At 42.0% G+C, this 20,290-nt stretch overlaps 1 protein-coding gene across 1 annotated transcript in view; it reads right to left on the reverse strand.

Annotated features, from left to right (window-relative positions):
* The window catches only part of NCKAP5 (NCK associated protein 5), a 342,982-nt gene that overhangs the window by 176,059 nt on the left and 146,633 nt on the right, over positions 1 to 20,290 (reverse strand). Inside the window, exon 4 of the mRNA XM_056496731.1 lies at positions 15,876 to 15,935. Within this exon, the coding sequence (XP_056352706.1) occupies positions 15,876 to 15,935 (60 nt within the window). The remainder of the gene's footprint in view (positions 1 to 15,875; positions 15,936 to 20,290) is intronic.

Here is a 20,290-nt window from a genome sequence, read left to right on the forward strand (position 1 = left end):
CTGAAGCTCCTTTATCATTGCAAGCCTACAATTAATCTGAATTAGGCAGGCTATTACACCAGCAGTACTGTATATATAGCTGGAGTTGTGATAACATTTATTTTACAAGGGAAAAAAATAAAATAACTCATAAAAGCTTTTGGTTTAGAGCTGGATAGTGAGCACCACTGTGCTCCAAAAGGGAACTCTGACTGCCCAGCAGCTCTTTACTTCTGTGAAATACCCATGACAGGCCAAAAAAAATCAGAGTCACCTTGGGAAAAGAAATTAAATAGCAAAAAATCCCCCTCAAAGTCTTCCAGAGATGAAAAGACTGAAGGGAACTCTGAGGAGCTGTTTGAGCAGCTGACAGCTGCAGGCACAGAGCCCCTGACAGCAGCACAGGCTCTGCCAGGCTTTGTGCAGGTGGAACACCCCAGCACATCATTCCTAGAGCTCATCTCTGCAGAGCTGATTGTAGGTAAGCAACACAAATTTTGAAAATCTTGTCTCCCTAATAAAACTTGCTATTTGTTAAAATTCACAATTAACAGCCCAGTTTTGAAGACTTGTTCAGTTCCTAGCAAAATTCATTTCTCCATTTTAAAGATTATTTTCTTATTTGGACAGATGTAGAGAGAATACTACCAGTGAACCTGAACATCCCACATAGGCAAGTAATGATATTTTTTTTAATTAGTAATCTTTAAATGATAACACTTTTAAAAAATGAATTTTCAAATGTAATTGAGCTCCTAATAGCTTCTACAGACAGCAATTAAAGAAATCTCATTTCTCTAAATTAAACATAATTAAATGTTTTTCAAGTTCAAATAAAAAATTGCAAACTGTATTAAGATAGATATAATCCATATGAATACCTAGTATTCAAAAGTGTGAAATAAAAACTCTGTAAATACCAAAATTAGAAACAGTGGCACTGCTAGGTAATACACAGGAAAAAAAATCCCTGAAATATCTTAGATTACAATGAGCAATTACAATTTCAAGCCCTTTGCTACATGCTTTTTTTTTTGTAAGGTGCCTTGCATTAATTACTTTAAGGTTTTTAACTAGGCATAAAGCTGTTTGGTTTCTTACACTGGGTATATGCAATATTTTATTACAAACACAGTTTTATAACCAAGGTAACTTGTTTACAAAGAGCCTTTTCCAATTCTGCTGCAAACAAGGAAAAAAATTCCCCAGCCTCTGTTTATCTTTCCCACTTGTTTGATTCCAGAAGTTTTACAATAATGGTGTTTGAACCATAAAACAGCACAAAAGGGCTTGTGTAGAGAACAACTTGCAAGAGCCAGCCCACCTGGGCCAGCAAAGTGTCAATTGTTTGATTCTCCTTCCATTTGCTATCAGATCTGCAATCCCCAAACATTTCCTGAAGGGATAGCAACATAGCAATGCAGAAAACAGAAGGTAAAATGTTGTCTGGCAAAACAAAACCTCCAGCTCACAGAAATAGAATTGAGGTTTTGGAACTTGAGTTTATCATAAGAACAAAACTAAACCTGTGAATAAATAAAACTAGCACCAAAACATTAACTCTAACACAGGTACAACCTGTATTTACACATCTAAATGCTCACAGACTGAGAGCTCAGAGCTGAATGTTCTACTGATGACAGACTGCAAGCTTCTCAGCCACTTTCTAGTGGATTTATCTGAACAAACAGGCCAGGGAACAAACTCCCCACTCACAGAGATAAGAAATAAATGAACCCAAAGATAAGAAATAATGATCCAAGAAGGATCCAGGTTCAAGAATATGCCTGATCTCATGGGATATTGTCTATCTATATTTGGCAAGCAGAAACTCCCTCTTGGATCAGAAGTCTTGCAGCAAAGGCCAGATTTGTGTGAAGCTCTCTCAAGTACATTACAAGTTCTTTGGCCCTTTTGTGACCTACAGTAACAGCTGTGCTCTGTGTAGGTGCACGAGATGAGCCTCAGGCTACATGGTTTAGGGCAATTTCCACACTTTCACTTGCTGAGATTACCTTTCATTTTTGATGTGGCATGGGTTTCTTCTATAGCTAAGTAATAGGTATTTGTTGTCAGTTTGGATGGAATTTCAGCCTAGATATAGATTTGAGGAGGAAGGAGTGAAGAGAATTCTGGAGGTCTGAAAACCAGGGTTTCCCACAGCTAGAAAGATTTACAAGTGTTTTCAAAAAGTCAGGCAAAAGTCAGGTGCTGTCTTCATTGTTCAGAGTGTCTACAGAAGACTGTGACAAACAGTGGTCAGCTCAGACTCAGAAGATTTATTTAAACTCCTTTTAACCAGGTAATAATATTTTGATAAGCCACTACATAAACATAACCACAGAACAGTATTTTTTTTGCATACTTGCAAATGGCTGTGAAGGCCAGACAGCGTGGGGGGAGAGAAGTGAATAGAAGATTATGAATTCATAGTCATGCTGGATTTTGATTCCTCAAACATTGATGCCTGTCCACTTAAAAGAACTTGTTACAGTGAAATAGGGAGCAGCAGAAATAGAACAGAATTTGTGAAAGGGCAGAAGAGAAGGGACAGGTAAAAAAGTCAATGAAAGGTGATGTGTCACTCATGCTGCACTTTTACACCTGGTATGGATTTTAACCTATGGAATCCACATGAATCGATGCAGTATTTTCTGCTACAGTCCCTGAAGTGTGAAGTGAAGGGGGACACAGTAACAAGGAGGGCTCAGCCACCACCAGGTTTGCTCTGGACCCAGCTGTGCTGGTAGCCAAGGTCACTGCCCCAGCCTGATCCCTCCTGACCAGCAGCTGGAGGTCACCAGCCTCTCCAGCCAGCAGAGAACTGCCTGAGGCTCAGCACAGGAGCAAGGCAAGGCTTAGCTGAGCCCCCAGCAGGGCTTTGAAGTAACCTGGTGGGTGGTGCAATGAAGCAGAAGATGGAGCAGCAGCATAATCCCACTCAGCCAGGGTGACAGAACCCCCAGCAGGGACACAGCCACATCCCAAATGCCTCCTGCTTATCTGCAGTGCCTGTGTGCCTGCCTCCTCTGTCACTGGCCAGCCTGGCCTTTAGATGATAGAAATGGTTTCTTTTCTGAAGGACTGAATGCTCACAGAACAAACAGGCATGGGGCTGAATCAAGCCTTTCCTCTTGGACCTGTGCTAGTGAGATAGGAGTGAAGGCAGCAGGATAAACACAGGATAAGCACCAGGAAAAAACACACTTCTGAGAGTTTGATTTGGCTTGAACAGATTGGTCAGAGGAACTCTGGTGCTCCAGGGAGCTCTGGGATTTACTCACAGACTAGGACAGTATGTGGTTTTTTGCCCTGATGCTGGGGAGTGTTAGGACTTCTTCATTTTTTGCACTTCTCATTAATGTGCTTGTATTTCCTGTTAGTAAATAGGATATCAAGGAGTTAATTGAAATAGATCTAAGGTTAAAGGAAATTTATGAGGCTGAGAGAAGTAGAATTTAACCATGCCAGTCATGAGATGTGCTCAGAACCATTTGCAGTGCCATCAGACCCCCACAGATCTGGGATATTCCAATATTTTCATTTTCACACACACTCTTCTATTTGCCTTTCTCAGCTGACACATTCAAAACCTCTGGCATCAGTACTTTGCTGCTACCTTTCCATACAGCATTTCTTTTCCTCAGGCTCTTTACATCATTCCTCATGGACATGTCAGATCTTATTACAGTTTTTCTGTGTCCACTTGTAGAGTCCATTTATGGTTGGTAAGTAACTGCAAAAAAAGGTGCCTTATTTACTCAGCTGTTCCTTGCATGGATTCCAGAGTCCTACTGCTTTAGTTTTCTGACAGATGTGTCTGTTTTCCATATTTACCCTCTAGCACTGCAGGCACTGCCATAGGCAATAGGGAAATGCTGTGGTTTTTCTGTTAGCTGGCACATCTTCTATGGTATTTTTAACAGAACTGTCACTACAAAATCTTTTATTAGTGCTGACAACACACACACTCACAAGAACTGACTCAACTTTCAGGGGCCAGCCCGAGTTTGAAAGTCTGGTATCTGGCAGAACATGAAAAACTGAAATAACAATTTTTCATGCAGTATTTAATTCATTCACTGGTCAAAATAAAATAACTAAAAGACTTTGTCTACACCAGATAGAATTTTGCACTATCACTTTTCAGTAATGTGTCCATTTGAATTTCTACTTGTGTTTCCAGAAACCAATTTCAGCTCAATTCTAAGTGTCAGCCTTTAGAGGTTCTACTCCTTTAATTCCCTTTCTTACTAGAACAAGTAGCCTGAATACACTGGTACAGCTGAAGGTCAGAAACAGACATAAAAACTCTGACACTTTTCTGGTCTTCATTACCACATTTTTATTTTTTTTTTTTTAATGCAGGTTATATCTGTTTTACTGGATTTAACCCTAGTTTTTCCTCATCTATTAATTGCATGTAGTCACATACACATCTCATTTAAGACATAAAAAACAATCTGGCTTTTTTCAACTTAATAGTGAGTGTTGACAACTTTAAGTGTTAGCTTGATACTCCTGAAGAGAAAAAGTAAATATGTTTCCTTTTCTACAGAAAAAACTAACCACTAGAACCAAGTAGTGCAGCTCTACCCTCTTCTGCCACTTCTACCTTCAGCATTAGTTGAAAAAAATCAGCAGTTATTAGACTGAGCAGAAGTTCTTCTCCTGAACAATAAAACACATAATCACATAATTAAAACTCAGGACTTTCCACGAACATTTTCTGCCATGTAGAGCACTGAAACAGGAGTCAGGAGAGTCATTCTGGATTTTTAAGTACTTTTTAGCCAGCACACTTAATTTTCAGATAATTTGCACACATAGCTCTCTTGTCTTTCACTGGGGCAGACACTTTAAAAGCAGGGGAGTGACCCCTTTTCCCAGAACCAGGGCAGCTCAGTGAGGCTTTCTGAGTCTCAGCCATGCCAGTTTGGGTGCAGCCCACTGGGCACAAGGAGTGTGAAGAGTGCTTAGCAAACTCCTTGCAATTATAGTCTTTTAGTTCTGGCAAGAAATAAATTCTGCTGCACATTTGCAGAACAGGAGATTTGCTTTTCCCCAGTGCTTCTGGGGACTCCTGCAGTATATTACTGAAACAAACAACTCCTGTCACTCACTCAAACCATCAAGTTTGACATCAAATTCAATACAGGAGAATTATGAACACAAACTTGTCTAAATGGGGCTGAGAAGAACCACCCACACAGCAAATGACCAGGCAGGCAGAGCTGGGTTCCTGGGAATCAGGAGCACAAGGGTTTGGCTCAGCTTCAGCTGCTGTGCATTTTTGGGGACCAATGCCATGAAGTACTGCTGGTCCTGCTCCTGCCCAGGCATCGAGCTGTAAGCCAGTAGCTACATGGAGAGAGCAAAACTAGGAAAAGCTTCTCCTTCCTGTCTCCCTTTACACATTAAACACATTTCCAGAGCTGATATTCTTGTTTCTTGCGGTTCACAAGAGTATTTCTGCTCACCTGCTCATGTTCCTTCTCAAGCTCTTCCTTCTGATGTGTGTTAGATCACATGCAGTCTTCACACCTTGACTTCCACTCATCTCCTCCCACCTAATTGAGAACAGCTTTCCCTTATTCACTGATGGAAGATACAGGCACTGGAAACCTATTAGACCATGAGAGCTGACAACTCTCAGTCTAGTTTAGTATGAAATGAATTTTCAACTTCTCACTTGGTGCATGTATTTTCTGACGATATCTCCTACATCACAAGTTTTCCCTTTTGAGGTGGTTAATTATGAATGACATCAGGAAGTAGTACATAACTCAAGATTTCCAACAACCACCTGGAAATTCTGACCAGCTCCTCTAGAGACATCCATGGAAAAAGTTTCTTATATGGAAAACTGTGCCAGCCACTGCCACAGGGCACTTCTTAATACTTACAACCAGCAACAGGATGTTCCCAAGAGATAATGATTTTTCCCCAACATTCAGAAAGTATTTCTAAATAAGCAATGTCACCATGGATGCCAATCACAAATGTGCATCATAAAGATGTAATTACACAATGACAGTTGTGTGAACAGCACACACTGAGCCAAATCCCCTCTCACTATTCATTCCAAGCCCCTGGGCTGTGGCTGCTCATGGCACACCAGCACTCCAGGATCCAAGCATCAATCAGCACTATTTAGAAGACCCTGCCTCTTCCCCAGAGTTCACTACCTACACAGGCAAACAGACAAACAGCAGAAGAGTCAGAAAAGCTTGCTTTACAAACTAGCTATTTACATCAGAAACTAAATATTTTCCAAGATTATAAAGGATTTAGGTGGCAAAGGTAATTACAGGCCTTGTAGGACACCAAAGTTAAAGAACATGACCATTAATTAATGCAGTGAAGAGGGGTTTTAAGCACCTGGTTATTTACAGTCACACAGCAAGGTACTACACAGAAGGCACAACTTTTCCATGTCGTTTGGAGGAAGAAAAGCCACTTGCCAGTCAGGTAAGGCTCTGTACCAGGCCTGGCACTTTCATTAATTTCCAGACTAACTAGAGAGTGCATCATGCCAAGCGGTATGGAAATAACACAATCCAAACATCACAGTCATTCCCACAGTCTAGACAACCTCCTCTTGCAGGACATGCAAGCAAGTCTGATCACCAGTTCCAGACTTGGAAAACTGTGTCATGAGATCTTCATTATAAAAGATCCCGTAGAATATCAAGAGATGCCTTATCGCAATGCAATGGACACAGAGCCAAAACAAACACAAAGTATGTAAAAGCAAATTCCTGACAAAGCAAAAACTGAATTAAAGTGTATGAGAACTGGAGTTGAGAGAGAAAGGACAGCAAGGATCACAGTTGCCCGAATTATATGAATCTGTACAAAGCTAAATAGTACAGGAAGACATTATTTCCTTACTACATTTTAATATTTCCTTTAAATCTTGGAAAGAAGTTGCAGAAAGATGTGATTATGCTCTGCCAAGAGAAAAACAACAAAAAGCTCATGGGATTTAATGGCACAAAGAATACTGTCCAAAATATAAAGTCCAAATCTTTTTCAGATGAGCTGTAAATAGTTTTCCTGTCTACCTGCAGAGTGTTCAGCAATCAGAAATGGGCCAAGAGTTTTTCCCAGTCTCTGCTGTCTCTGTTTTTTTAACTCACCCTCAACAGGTTATGTACCTGTGTTGTGTCACTGCCCAGAGAGAGCTGACAAGCCAGCAGAACCTTACCCTGCTCTCTTGGAGCAGTTATGGGTCCATGGGCTGGATGCTGAACAAAGCCTTGTTGCAGTAAGGAGTTTGCACTCTCACATGCAATTTAAAGCACTGCTTGAGCTGACTTGTTCCAAGGGTCAGCACTGACTTCACAGAACAAGCTCCAAGAACCCTGCATGAATTTAAATAAATGGCAAATTAATAGAAGCAGCACAACTGAGAAACACTTGTATATAAATTTTGTCCTTCCTTATACAGGAACTTTCTCTCCCTCCTGGTAACCTTTGCCACCCCATGCAGGGAAAAAAAAAACAAATCAAAACCTTTAATTAAACAAAAAAAATTAAAATAAGTGTTAAGAAGATAAATTAATTTATTTTTCTCTGTTCTTAAAATTAACAATGGAAACACATCTTTTACAGAAGCAATTGCTGGTAATATAAATTCTACTGTAATAGTTTAACTACTGACCACCAAAAAATAAACCAAACAAACCAAGCCCAACACAAATCTAGCAACTTCTTTTACTTCTTGTAACACCCTAATTTCCCCAGGTACTTCAAGAACAAAGTTGCAACACCAAGTATACCACAGCAGTTTCACTACTATTAATCTGTATAAATTTTCCTTCCTAGTTTGCATAGAATTAAAACTGTTGGCCCAGTGCACACATTCTCCTTTCCTCTTCCTCATCCTTAGATGTTGTGACTAATTCAGTCCTACCTGAGATCCCTTTTTTGCATGAGCTAAAACCAGACCAGAAATGTTCTGCCCTTTCAGCCTGCAGATTGGTGTCCCTATTCAGGTCACCCTTGCAAAAATATTAATCCAGTGAGTGTGTGGCTTACTCGAGTCAACTCCTGCCATTGCCTGGAGGAGCTGAGGATTGCAGAGCTTAACCTTTGATATGAAAATGTCTGCAATTCACTGTTATTAGTGCATGGGTGCATCACTCCCATTAGGCAGTGAGGTATTGCCTAGAGCAGGTTCCATCTGCTCCCAGTCATAATGCAGGATTTGCTGCACACTGGAGCCAAGTGCCACTCTGATATTCCATACACCCATGGATGCTGTGAGACTGCCTGTGCCCTTTCTGTGCTTGCACATCCCCTGCCTTTGTTATCTAAAAATGGCAATTTCTACTGGAGGGCAGCTTAGCAAATATGACATGATTTCTACAGATTGCCTCTGTTTTACTTTCAGACTTTATATAAATGCATTCTGATGTTGTTTTTTTTTCCCGTGTTCAGTGATTTTTACATAATTGTGAGACACCACCTCGGTGAGTTCCAGCTGAACGGAAACAGCTAATTTCTGCTGCTCTGGATGCTGGTGGGTCCGTGCCGGTGATGGGGCAGGAGCTGCGCTGGGCATCGCCGCCGGGGCCGGCGCGGTCCGGGCGCAGCCCGCGGTTCCCGGCGCCTTTCCCGTGGCTGCAGCGCCCTCTCCCGGCGCACCGGGAGCGGGGAGCCGCGGAGCCCCCGGGAATCATTCCCGGCCCTGGAGCCCGGTGGATAAACCGCGCTCTGGAACCCATCCACCGCCCCAGAGCGACCCACGGGCCGCGGCTCCGAGCAGAGGCGATCAGGCTCTCGTCGGAAAACGAGAGTGCTGAGAGTGTCAGCGACTGACATCACAGAGAATACCTGCGAGCTCACGGCTTCCTGGTGCTTTAGGCACTAACTTCGTCGGGTTATTTTTTAAAATGAGCAAAGCAGCTAATAGTTGCTAAAAGGTTATTTATTGCAGAAGCACATCGATGTTAAAAGGCACAGTCACAGACATCAAAGTTCATGCTAAGTTTTAGTTTAAAGTTCTAAATAGAGGCAGAAGCTGTTTCTGAGGTGTTGGTGGGGCCGATGTTGCTGCGGCAGCTTTTATCTTCTTTTTGGGTGTTGGAGTTGATGATGAACAAAACAAAAAAGGCAATGGCAGAAAAGCAGAAAAGATGATAGCAAAAAGCACAGACTGTCCCAAATACATACTCTTATACAGAATCTTTTCAACAAGTTAAAACTCAGACCACCACTTCTTAACTTATCGGAATTTTAGATTTTTAACATGCTAGGTTACATACAGACTATGCATATGACCTACCTTGTTCTATCTGAAAAATGTAAGCAATATTCTTACTATAGCTCTATTATATCTCAATACCATCTACAACCACGGTCCTGGAGCCTCTACTGAAAACATTAACATTAATATGTTTTTCAGCTTTCACTAGAACTCGCACTTCTACTTTGGTATCTAAACCTTTACTTACTAAAAGCATTAGAGGTCATACTAAAACTTAGTGACTTACTTACTTACTAAATTCACAACACTTTAAAATACAGAATTTCAAAATATCCACATATTTGCAAATTTGAAGCAAACAACAAAAGGTACCCAGGACATAAGGTTTTATTTTAAAACCACTGAAGATGAAACTGTGAAGTTGTGAATGAGGACATTTGGCCTAATGAAGTATGAAAAACTAATGAGGTCCAGGAGCATTAAACCAGGCTTGTAAAGAATTTCGATAATCATTATTGATGCTAAAGCTGCTGCTAATGTCACTGAGTTTCCATGAGGGCTGTGTGATGAAGTTTCTGAGAAAAAGGATCCAGACAGCAGGGCTATCTGTGCAGAAATACACAGCTTCACAGAGAGGGCAGCACTAGGGTCAGATTGCTTCTTTCTGGTTTAGGATATTTAATATTCAACAAGACATTTCAAAACAGCTACTTTGCCTCTCTCTCTCTGCTACTTTCTAATTAAAGCACAGATAGATGCTTTCAGAGAACATAAGGACCCAGAAGGTGGGAAAGAACATTTAGCCTTTTGTATCTCATCTTTAACACTTCATTTATTACTAAACATCCTCTATTTTTAAATGACCTGGTGCTTCTGCAAGAGCAGCCTTCCCTGGCCAGAGGGGACGGCAGGGACTCATCACGCGGAGACAGCGAGCGTGGCAGGACATTGTGCTGCCATCTGGAACAGCCTGGCTCCAGAGCAGCCTCAGCATCCCCTCCTCCCTAAAAACCTGGGGCACAGTGCAGATGTTGGGAGCTGGGGCTGTGAGCACGCTGGCCCTGCTGGTGATTAATGGGGCAGCATTAATGTCAGCTGCTGTGCTGACCACAGGGCTGGTGCTGTGCTTCAGTGCCCTGCAAGAGCTGGGCACCAGGAGAGGTAAGTGCAGCTCCCAGGAGAGGCACAATTTCCTACAATCACAGACCACCTTTCTACCTGTGCGTTTTCAGCTTCTCACATAATTTTACAAAAAAAAAAAAAAAAAAAAAAAAAAAAAAAAAAAAAAATTTGCTTTCTATTTTCATTTCACTCAGCTCAACAAAGCACCATCAAGCTGGGGTATGATCTCTCTCTTCTCACCAAAAACTAGCACCCACGCTAAAAGCCTGAACTTGAGCAAAGAGCAAACAACTGAAACTATACACAAACCCCCTGGGAATTTGGGAAAGCTGAGAACACAGCTAAACTTTCAACTGACTTTAATGCAATTTCAGTCGAGACCTTTTTGCACTTCAACACATCCATCTCCATGTGAACGCTCCAGTTTGGCAGCGCTTGATGAGAGGCAGATCTTTTCAAAGCTGATTACAATTCATATTTCAATCTGGAAACAAGAGAGTGATCTCGTTTGCACTTTCTGTGGTTTCTGAAGAGGCTGTTACATTTATCTAAACCCGTTACATTTAGGAAAGTTGTAACAAGCAGAAGTGACTCAGTTCCTTATAATAATGCGACATGTTACCGACTCTGCGAGTTTTTTATGCCTTTTCTTTTTTATTTCTTCCACTCTTTATTTAAAAACTTGCAGTCTCCACTGTTTTACTGCAAAAACTGTTTGTAAAGCAAGAATTGTGCTGATCGCATCAAAACTCATTAATATAACTTGTTTTTCCATTATTAGCACCATCTGAGCCTGTTGAAAGCTTTAACCAGAGCTTTAATTTTTCCACAGAGAGCTTTAAATTAATTAGTGGTTTACATGCTAACAAAGAATCTGATACATTCATAAATCAATCTAATGCAGAAGGATTACCAGAGGGTGGAAACCTATTCAGTGGGGACCTAACATTCACTTAACATGGTGTGTTCCCAACAAAAGGGTGCAGGTGTGGAATAGACTGGTACCAGGAAGAGCCCATGATAATCACTTTGCATCACTTAAAGAAGCAGCAGGACACACGGTAAATCAGAGCCTAGGGCCCACCCTAAGTGAGACCCATGGAGATAGAAAAGGCAGCAGCATCCCACTTTAACCTTCACAGCTAAATTGCCAGAGTGGTACAATTTCTTTTATGTAGGTTACAGGCCACTGAACTAATGGAAAACAGAGTTGAACTGAAGGACATGGATGGAAAGAAGAAACTAACAACAACTGTATAGCATAGATACAAATAAAGGTATCAAATAAAAAATGTAACTTTTTTTTGGGTTGTTATTAAACTTACCCAAGTTATCAAAACATAATGTAATTGTATATACTTTTGGCTCATTGTAGGCTTTTAAACTAGTTTCTGCTGAAATAACACTTACTCTGCCACAAGAACTCTACTGTTAAAGTAGAATACTGTTAAAGTGTATCAACATTTGTCTCAAATTTTTTCTAACCTGGCACTGTTCACTGTTAAGAAAATTTCACAGGAATGAACACTTTTCCTGGTCATGTTTTGTATCCAAAGGTGTAAATTCATGCACTTCAAATGTATAAAAAATACTTTGATGACTAACTAGGTTTTCAGTCTTCAGTATGTTTTGAAATAAACTTGTGATTTGCTTTGAAAGCTGCTTATTTTAATAATGGGATCTCTGTCACTACAGGCACCTGCACAATCTCCATCAAACGCAGTGAGGAGTGAACACAGATGAACTGATCATCTCCATTTCCTTAAAAAAGAGCCATCCAAAGTCATCCTTCATGAGTCAGAAGAGATATGACTAAGAAAATTGTGAACATGTACACTTACGAAATTAAAGACCAGGAGTGACAGGAAGAGCCAAACAGCAATCCTGGCACAGTGTTGCTGGAACTTTCAAGGGATAGATTGGCAGTAATTCCACATTTTGATAGTGAACAATCAATATTTACTGATGGTGCTTCATAAAATGAAGAAACTTGAGCAATTGTCAGGTATACAGCCTGAATTATTCAGCTGACAATTAAAGTAAGTAATAAATCCACATAATCCAACATATGAGAAAAACATATTACAAAATTACTTGTATGGTTTTGGTGATAAACGTTTATCTTGATACAAGTGTCTTCATTTCATCTTTTGTAGTACCTTCCAGCAACAATCAGTCAGGAAAACTGTAACTCTGGGACACATCAAAACCCAGTTCTGTTCCACACTGGTACCACACAGCACACACTGACTGATCTTCAGCCTCAGAAAAACCTCTCCTTGTATGGATCCATTTCATCATCACTCACCAGATGTTCACAGATGCACTGACCCATTTCTTGAGCAAAGACACCACCGTGTAAGTGTTCTACAGCACATGCTTTGTGTTTATCAGTCACTGGTTTTGTGTATGTGTCCACCTTGCAGTGGTTCCTGGGTGCTGGGTGGGACAGGGAAACCCCCTGCACCACACAGGGATGCACAAAACCTTCCAGCACACACAGGGACAGACACACATTCCCTGCTCACTGACTCTGCTCGCCCTTACAATGAGCATGTTTTACACTGAGGGGTCACCTCTTACCCTCGTGACCTATCTGTGACAGAAAACCCCAAACAATTTTTGTGTTAAAGAAGCAGAAAACTCTAGTGGGTATTACACGAGGTGCCATCCTGCCAAAGGCACAATTCCCAGGATGCAGGGCAGCTCCCTGTGCTCCCTGCCTTGCTTCACTCTGCAAGAAATGCTCTCTATGAGACCGAGCGAGGCACTGCAGGTGCCACCAGAGGTGCCACTAGAGGTGCCATGTGCCGTCACCTGCGCCCTTCCCAAGTGAAGGAGCTGGTTCCGTGAAAATCTTCATGCCAATCTAACCAGCACAACAAACAAAAAAGCAAATGGGAGCGAGAAAAGGCGATTAGCTAATTAGTGATTAACTAAAGCTCAGGAGGGAGGCTGCAGGGGTGCCGCTGCTTTGATCCCGAGTGGCAGCCGGTGACAGCACAGCCGAGCCCTCGGGCGCCCTGCGGCTGGCTGGTGGCCCTGGCCAGCCTGCTGGCCCCGGGGGATGTCCATCACACGGAAAAGAGCAGCACAAGGGCTGGGCACCCTGCGGGCAGCCTGCTCGGGAGGGAGCCCCGCCGCCTGCCAAAGGCTTGCTTGCTCAGAGCCCCTCGCTGAAATCCCGCTCTGTGTGTGTAAAGTGCAGCTCCAAACCCAGAGCCCCTCGCTGAAATCCCGCTCTGTGTTTGTAAATGCAGCTCCAAACCCAGAGCCCCTCGCTGAAATCCCGCTCTGTGTTTGTAAATGCAGCTCCAAACCCAGAACCTCTCACTGAAATCCCGCTCTGTGTGTGTAAAGTGCAGCTCCAAACCCAGAACCTCTCGCTGAAATCCCGCTCTGTGTTTGTAAATGCAGCTCCAAACCCAGAGCCCCTCGCTGAAATCCCGCTCTGTGTTTGTAAAGTGCAGCTCCAAACCCAGAACCTCTCACTGAAATCCTGCTCTGTTTGTAAATGCAGCTCCAAACCCAGAGCCCCTCGCTGAAATCCCGCTCTGTGTTTGTAAATGCAGCTCCAAACCCAGAACCCCTCGCTGAAATCCCGCTCTGTGTCTACACGACTTTCTTAATTCCTGGCGTCCCCTGGGTTCAGATACTCCAGCCCCGGACCCTCACACTGCCCACAGCCCCGCAAGTTCATTAATGTTAATTAATGACTGCTGTGTTTCATATTAAAATCACCAGCTCTGAGCTCTGAGACACAAAGAACGCTCCATACATCAACTGCTTCAAAGCAATCGTCTCTACAGGCGCGCTCGCTCTCGGCTCTAGTTGCAGGATAATTGTGCATATTACCCCTCAGGGAAGAGGGGAAAATCTACCCACTGTTTACCTTGGGGGAAGACTGCACCCCCGCAGAGCTACCTGTCAGCTCCTAATGGGTTACAGCACTTGGCCTCTCAACAAATTATGCAAAATTACACCCTGGTTAGCAGAGAGAAGCGATCCACAAACCCAGAGTGAAAGGCGTAAGGAGTGTCTGACAGGCAAGGGAGGAGAGCACAACGTGGGTGCACATACCAAAAGCCTTACCAGCTTTAGAAGGTTAATCAGTGTTGCTCATTTTATACAGTCTTGGATTATCCCACTAAGTATATTTTACACTCAATATATTATATTACTGCTATGCCTCGAAGGGAATGCTAGTTTTTAAAAAAATAAAGGAAATATTTCAAATAGAGTAAATAGCTCTTCCCAGATTTTGACATTTATTTACACTGAAAGCTAAAATGCAATTGCAAATCCAATGCCTGATCTTTGCCATTCTTCCTCAGGCAAAATTCCTCCTAGAGGCAACAAGAGTTTTATCTCAGTCACAGACTCTTGGATTGCAACTTTACCTGATAAAAGTTTCTTCCTGCATTCCTCCAGGACTTCTGTGCCCTTTTTCACACACTACCCACGGGCCAGGCTTCACAACTGTTTAAACCCCATCTCAAAGGCTCCTTGTGGCCAGCCCAGCCATGCTGCAAACCCCAAGGGCAAGAACATCGGGGTGGTGTTGGGATGGGAGAGGGCAGTGGCTCCCACAGCTGAGCTGGGCACATCTGGAGCCATGCTGAGAGCAATAAACCCAGAGCTGGTTTCTCCCACCTGTCACTTGGGTCTCTCCAAATCTCACCTCACTGTGTTAATCACTGAGGGTTTATAAATGGCACTCACTGGAGGCAGCTGGGATTTTAAGGACCCTGCATCACACAGTTCACAGAGCATCCCCTCCCCAGAGACCTTCCACAGCTGCTCCCCACCAAGTTAAACAAACCTGGGACCACCAAAGTCTTTCACAGCCAACTGTGCAGCTCACTCAGATCAGTGGCACATCCATGAATGTTCAAGGGGATAGTTTGAGTTTTAAGGTTTCTGAATAACTGCTCTATCTCATGGAAGCTTAAGACATTTTATCTGAAGATAGGGACAAACAAACTCCTTAAAAGATGGGAACAGTTCCTCAGATATTAAGTAATTAAGCACACTCAGCACATGTTGGCTCCTAAAGAAAATTGTTTTGAAGAGATAAGTCTTGCTCTATAAATTGAGGTTTGCAGTCAACCAAAAATCTGCCATTTCATCTTTTGCTCCCAAGGCTAATCTCATGAATTGGTACATGAAAAATGAAGATACAAGGAGCATTACATGATTTACAAAATTATCAGACTGTAGGGTATTTTTAAGCTTCCATGCTTGTTCTTTCATTTTTCTGTGGTTGGCTAAGATTTAACAGAAACGTAAATCTACTGCTTTTTCATCTGAAATTGCCTTTCTGTGCTTGTCTTGCTTCTAATTCCAGTAAGGACTATCAGCAGAAAAATGAAGCAGCTTCTCTCTACCATGGCTTTTCCAAGGAAGCCAAGCCTTGAGTTTCCTGTCATTTATGAATACATCATTGGCAACCCTTTGCTGTGTCCAAGACAGCCTGGATGCTCTGGTGACCACCTTCAGCCAGACCAAAGGTGCCTGAGGCAGTGAGACAAGGATTGAAAGCAGAGTGGGCACAGCTTACCATGGCTCCTTCACTCTTGCTCTGGGCAACTTCCCTCTGCAGCCGAGCCACACACAGCTTCTCCCTGAGGAAAGAAAAGCCTGTCAATAGCAGCTCATTCCCCATGGCTTCCCCATCGGGGCAGCATTCCTGCACATTGCTGAGGTAACCCCAGCAGGGCCCCTCTCCTCCCCCTGTCCCCCCGGAATATTTAGTGGCTGCATTATTGTTTCATTTCATGGCAGTTTGACAGAGCTGTCAATAAATCAGCTGAATCCAAACATCATTTGCTCCATTCAAACAACAAAGTATCTCATCATGCTGGTGATATGGAAACAGACTGTGCAAATCAGATTGTGTTATTTATTTTCCTATAGCCCTGCACATCAGCTTTTCTCTGCACCATATTAACACATGCCAGAAGGCTGTTGCATCATCAATAAATATGTGGATAAAATTGAAATTAAAACCAGCTATTCTATATATAAACACACTCTGATGCATTTTGCAACTACTGAATTATTAGGGTTTTTTTAATTAGCCTTTTTTCATGTAAGATCCTTACACAAATGTTTGGCTCGGCTCAACTAATAATTAATTTGTTTAATTAAGGATTTGGCAACCACAACACATTTTCAAGTACACTGAGAAGCTGCAAGAAAGGAATGAAAAGTAGTGATTAGCATAGATAGAAAAGGAAAGATAATTTCCCATTGTATGGCATGGGGAAACTCCCAGGCAAAGGTGCCAAGCCAGGGCAGAAGTAGGACCCAGGCTCTGAAAATGCTCCTGTCATTGACTGGGTCACTCTCAGCATGGAAAACTAACTGCTCTGTGGTATTCTATTCCTAAACTTGTAGAAAAAGAAAAAAGTAGCCTTTAAACCATTTCTCAGGAACCATTTCTCATGAGGAAAATCTGCACATGGCTGGCTAATTCCTGTGGAATGACAGTGCTCCTGTCACTCAGCCACAGCTCAGTGTAAGCCTGGGTCAGTGCACCAGGCCCCCTCTCCATTTCAGCAGAAGTTGAGGTATTTAAGCAGAAGTTGAGGTATTTCAGCAGAAGTTGAGGTATTTAAGCTCAGTCTCTGTGCTGGTCACCTGTCCCCACATGCTCACTGCACCCCTCAGCATTTCCAGCACCAGGCATTGCCAAAATCCTCATCTGTAAACAGGGATGATGCTGAAACCACTGAGTATCAACAAAATTGAAGATGATACAGACACAGCCCTGTAGAAATTGTGTTTGTGTTCTCCAGTGTGATATCAAGACCTTCTTTGGCACTTGTGAAAAATTATGGACAACTGAGAAGTGGCACTAGTCCAGCATTGAGAGCCTTAACACAGGTATCCTAAATGCATCTTCTAAAAGAAATGCACCACTCCCTCCTTTCCTTACTCAGATACTATCACAGGCAAATTACAAAACTGGTTAATCCTATTTTAAGGATTTAGTTCATCTGCTGGAAATAGCCCCTCGCATTTTTGCACTGCTTCAGTGCCCTAATATGTTCTAGTGGAAAAAGCAAGTATTCCCTTTGAGGAGGTTTTGACCTTTTAATTGCAAAACAAATGCCTAAAGATATTTTATGAGAAAATATGTTGGGGCTGGGGGGAGAATAAACAAACAAACCCCCTCACAAACCACTCCTCCATACACTTCCTGCCAGTGGACTGGAGAGATTTATTTAGCTATGCCTTCTACATCAGGAATCCTCCTACTTCCCTCTCTCCATGTTAACTCTAGCATGGAATCAGTTACACATTGCTGGAATTTTATCAGAATAAATTTCACTCATTCACAAGGAAGGCTCCTCCTACAATGCCAGGTCTCCCCTGTCTGGGTGAGGATCCCAGCTGACATTCCCAAAGGGTTTTCTTAGCAATTTTGCCAATGAAGAACAGCATAGACTGGTATTCCCAAACTTTGTTTATAGTATTGCTGCTGTTGGGAACAGAACCACTTTTCAATAGCAGAAAATGGAAAAGAAACCTGACTTTATTATGTAGGAGAGGGAAGAAAAGGTGCCACAGTGGGAACAGAAGAGCCATCTGCTCCAGCAGTGTCTACAAACAGCTTTGAGGCAAGCTAACTTTGTGCTCCCTCTTCCTCCCTCCCACCTGCATTGCCCAGTGAAGGAGCTGTGGGCTCAGGCAGACCATGCTCACCTTCCTCTGGGCAGGGTGTGTGGCACAATCCTGTGCAGCACAGGCATCCCTGAGGCTGTTCCAGGAGCTTTGTCAGGGATGCACTCAGCCCACTGCCCACTGTGAGCCATTTCCCAGCAGCTCTACACAAACACACTCTGGTGTGGGGGGCAAGGAACGTGGTCAGACTCCCTGTACAAGCCAACAGCATTTAAAAATAATGTGCAGTGCTGTATGTTTTCATATGAGATGTATCACAGGAGAGAAACAAGAACCTTCATGCCTAAGGATGACCAAATAAACCCTCTGGTTATTATCCACCATCCCAGTCAGTTCTGATTAAAGTGGCACCTTCAGTGACTATTCTCAGCCTCCATTTCTAACATGGTGTTACAACTGAATAAACATTTTACTATGATTGAGCTGCAAAAATAATAATCTTTTAGCTGCTTTAGCCTTTCACATGTTTCAAATGCAAAGAACATTTGACATGCAGCTTCAAAGTTAATCTTGTTTTTTAATCTATGCTTTTAAATATAAAAAAACAGTAGCATCACTTTGTTGCTATATGGTTTTATTTATTTTTAATCAAGCATGTTTCATCCCTATAGCATGGTTAATTAACAAAGTTAATTAGCAACTACAGCCAACCTGAAAGGAAACAAAATCTTCACTGGGGATTTATAAAATTAAAACATGTTCATTGAGAAGGTCTCATGTTCACTTTTGAAAAACCTCCAAATGATAAAAGGTTTACAAAAATGCTCTTTGAAAGCACAGTTTATGCTCTTAGGTTTGAATATTTGTATTGTAAGTGGCAAAATTCCCAGCCAAGGACTTTGCAAAGAAATAATTAAAGAAGCAAAGAAATAATTAAAGAAGCCAAACAAGGATTCAATTATATCCTTTCCAGATAGAACCAAGAACAGAAGCAGTCAGTGTGTGGATGGAAGAAAGATACATTTCAAATCTCAGTATCACTGGTAGGTATTGCAGTAGCTTGTTCTAAAAAACAACAGTTTGAGGAAAGCCCATTTAGTCCAAGGAAAACATAAATGTGCTAAATAATTCTGCATATTCTGAACTCTCCTTAGACTAAAATTTCTCTTGCCTTTCCCATCAGATTTGACTCATTCAAGTGCCAGACAAAAGAAACCCTGTATCAGGTGACAGTAACAGCTCAGAACTGTGCTGCTGAGCTTCTCCCCATCCACCAGGACAGAGGCAGGGAAGTCAATTCAGTCACAATCTCCTACCTATCCCCTAACGTGGGACAAATGCTGATGCTCTACCTGCATCTCCTCAGATCAATCACCACAATAAAAGCTACACTGGCTACATGAAAGGCTCCATTTTTCTCAGTTTTCTTTTTGTAATGCTACTGTACAGTGATATAATAAACCCAAAAACTCTAACAGTGTACTTCAGCTTCCTAAACTTTGATCTCCATTTTTATTTGGAAACCTGAGATTCAGAAAGTGCCAGATATAGGGCTTTGCATCTCCATTTAACAAAGAAAGACATTACTTCAATTAGCTTCTGAATAAAGTTACATTGTGCTGAAATATATCCATTTGCCAAGACCTAAGACCTATAAGCTATACAGAATCAGGATGTACTTCCAGTGGTAAATAGTAATTTTACCATTTTAATGATGCAAAGTAATTTTATCTTTAATGAAGAAAACAGTCAAGACTCAAAAAGAATGGAAAATATCTTAGAAACATCATCTGAAACTGAAGTTAGTGCTCCAGCAAACCTTAGGCCCCATGATCCCTGGGGAGGAGAAGGGCTCCATCCACCCTGACACTCTCCTGTCTCAACCAGCCCCACAACCAGCAAGCATTGACAGCTCTCACATTTTCAACAAGTGACAACATTGAAGAAGAGTCCAAACTTTTCCTATTTTCTAAGTAAATTATTACTTCTCTACACAACAAAATTCAATAGATATGAAGCTCTCAAATTACTAATTCATTTCTCTATCCACATTTTTTTATCCATGAACAGGATTATGTTTTCTTCATGTTTCATCCTGTCTTGGAATTTTTCACTCTGAAGCAATTTCATTTAGAAGTGCTCAGTCCTGCACCACCAAAAGTCAAGCCCACCTTTCCTTGCCATTTTATAACTTTCACTATTTGAAAAGCCATAAAATCACCACTGACAAAGTCAAGCTTTGAAAATACAATGAACAATTGTTTTATTGTTGGTGACTGGGGCCAAGCAGACTGGCCAAGCTGTATTCCAGAATCCCTCCTTTCCTTCTGGAGTCTGTTTTATAGC

This window comes from Oenanthe melanoleuca, chromosome 7, assembly GCF_029582105.1.
Source record: "Oenanthe melanoleuca isolate GR-GAL-2019-014 chromosome 7, OMel1.0, whole genome shotgun sequence".
Classification (NCBI taxonomy): Eukaryota; Metazoa; Chordata; class Aves; order Passeriformes; family Muscicapidae; genus Oenanthe; species Oenanthe melanoleuca.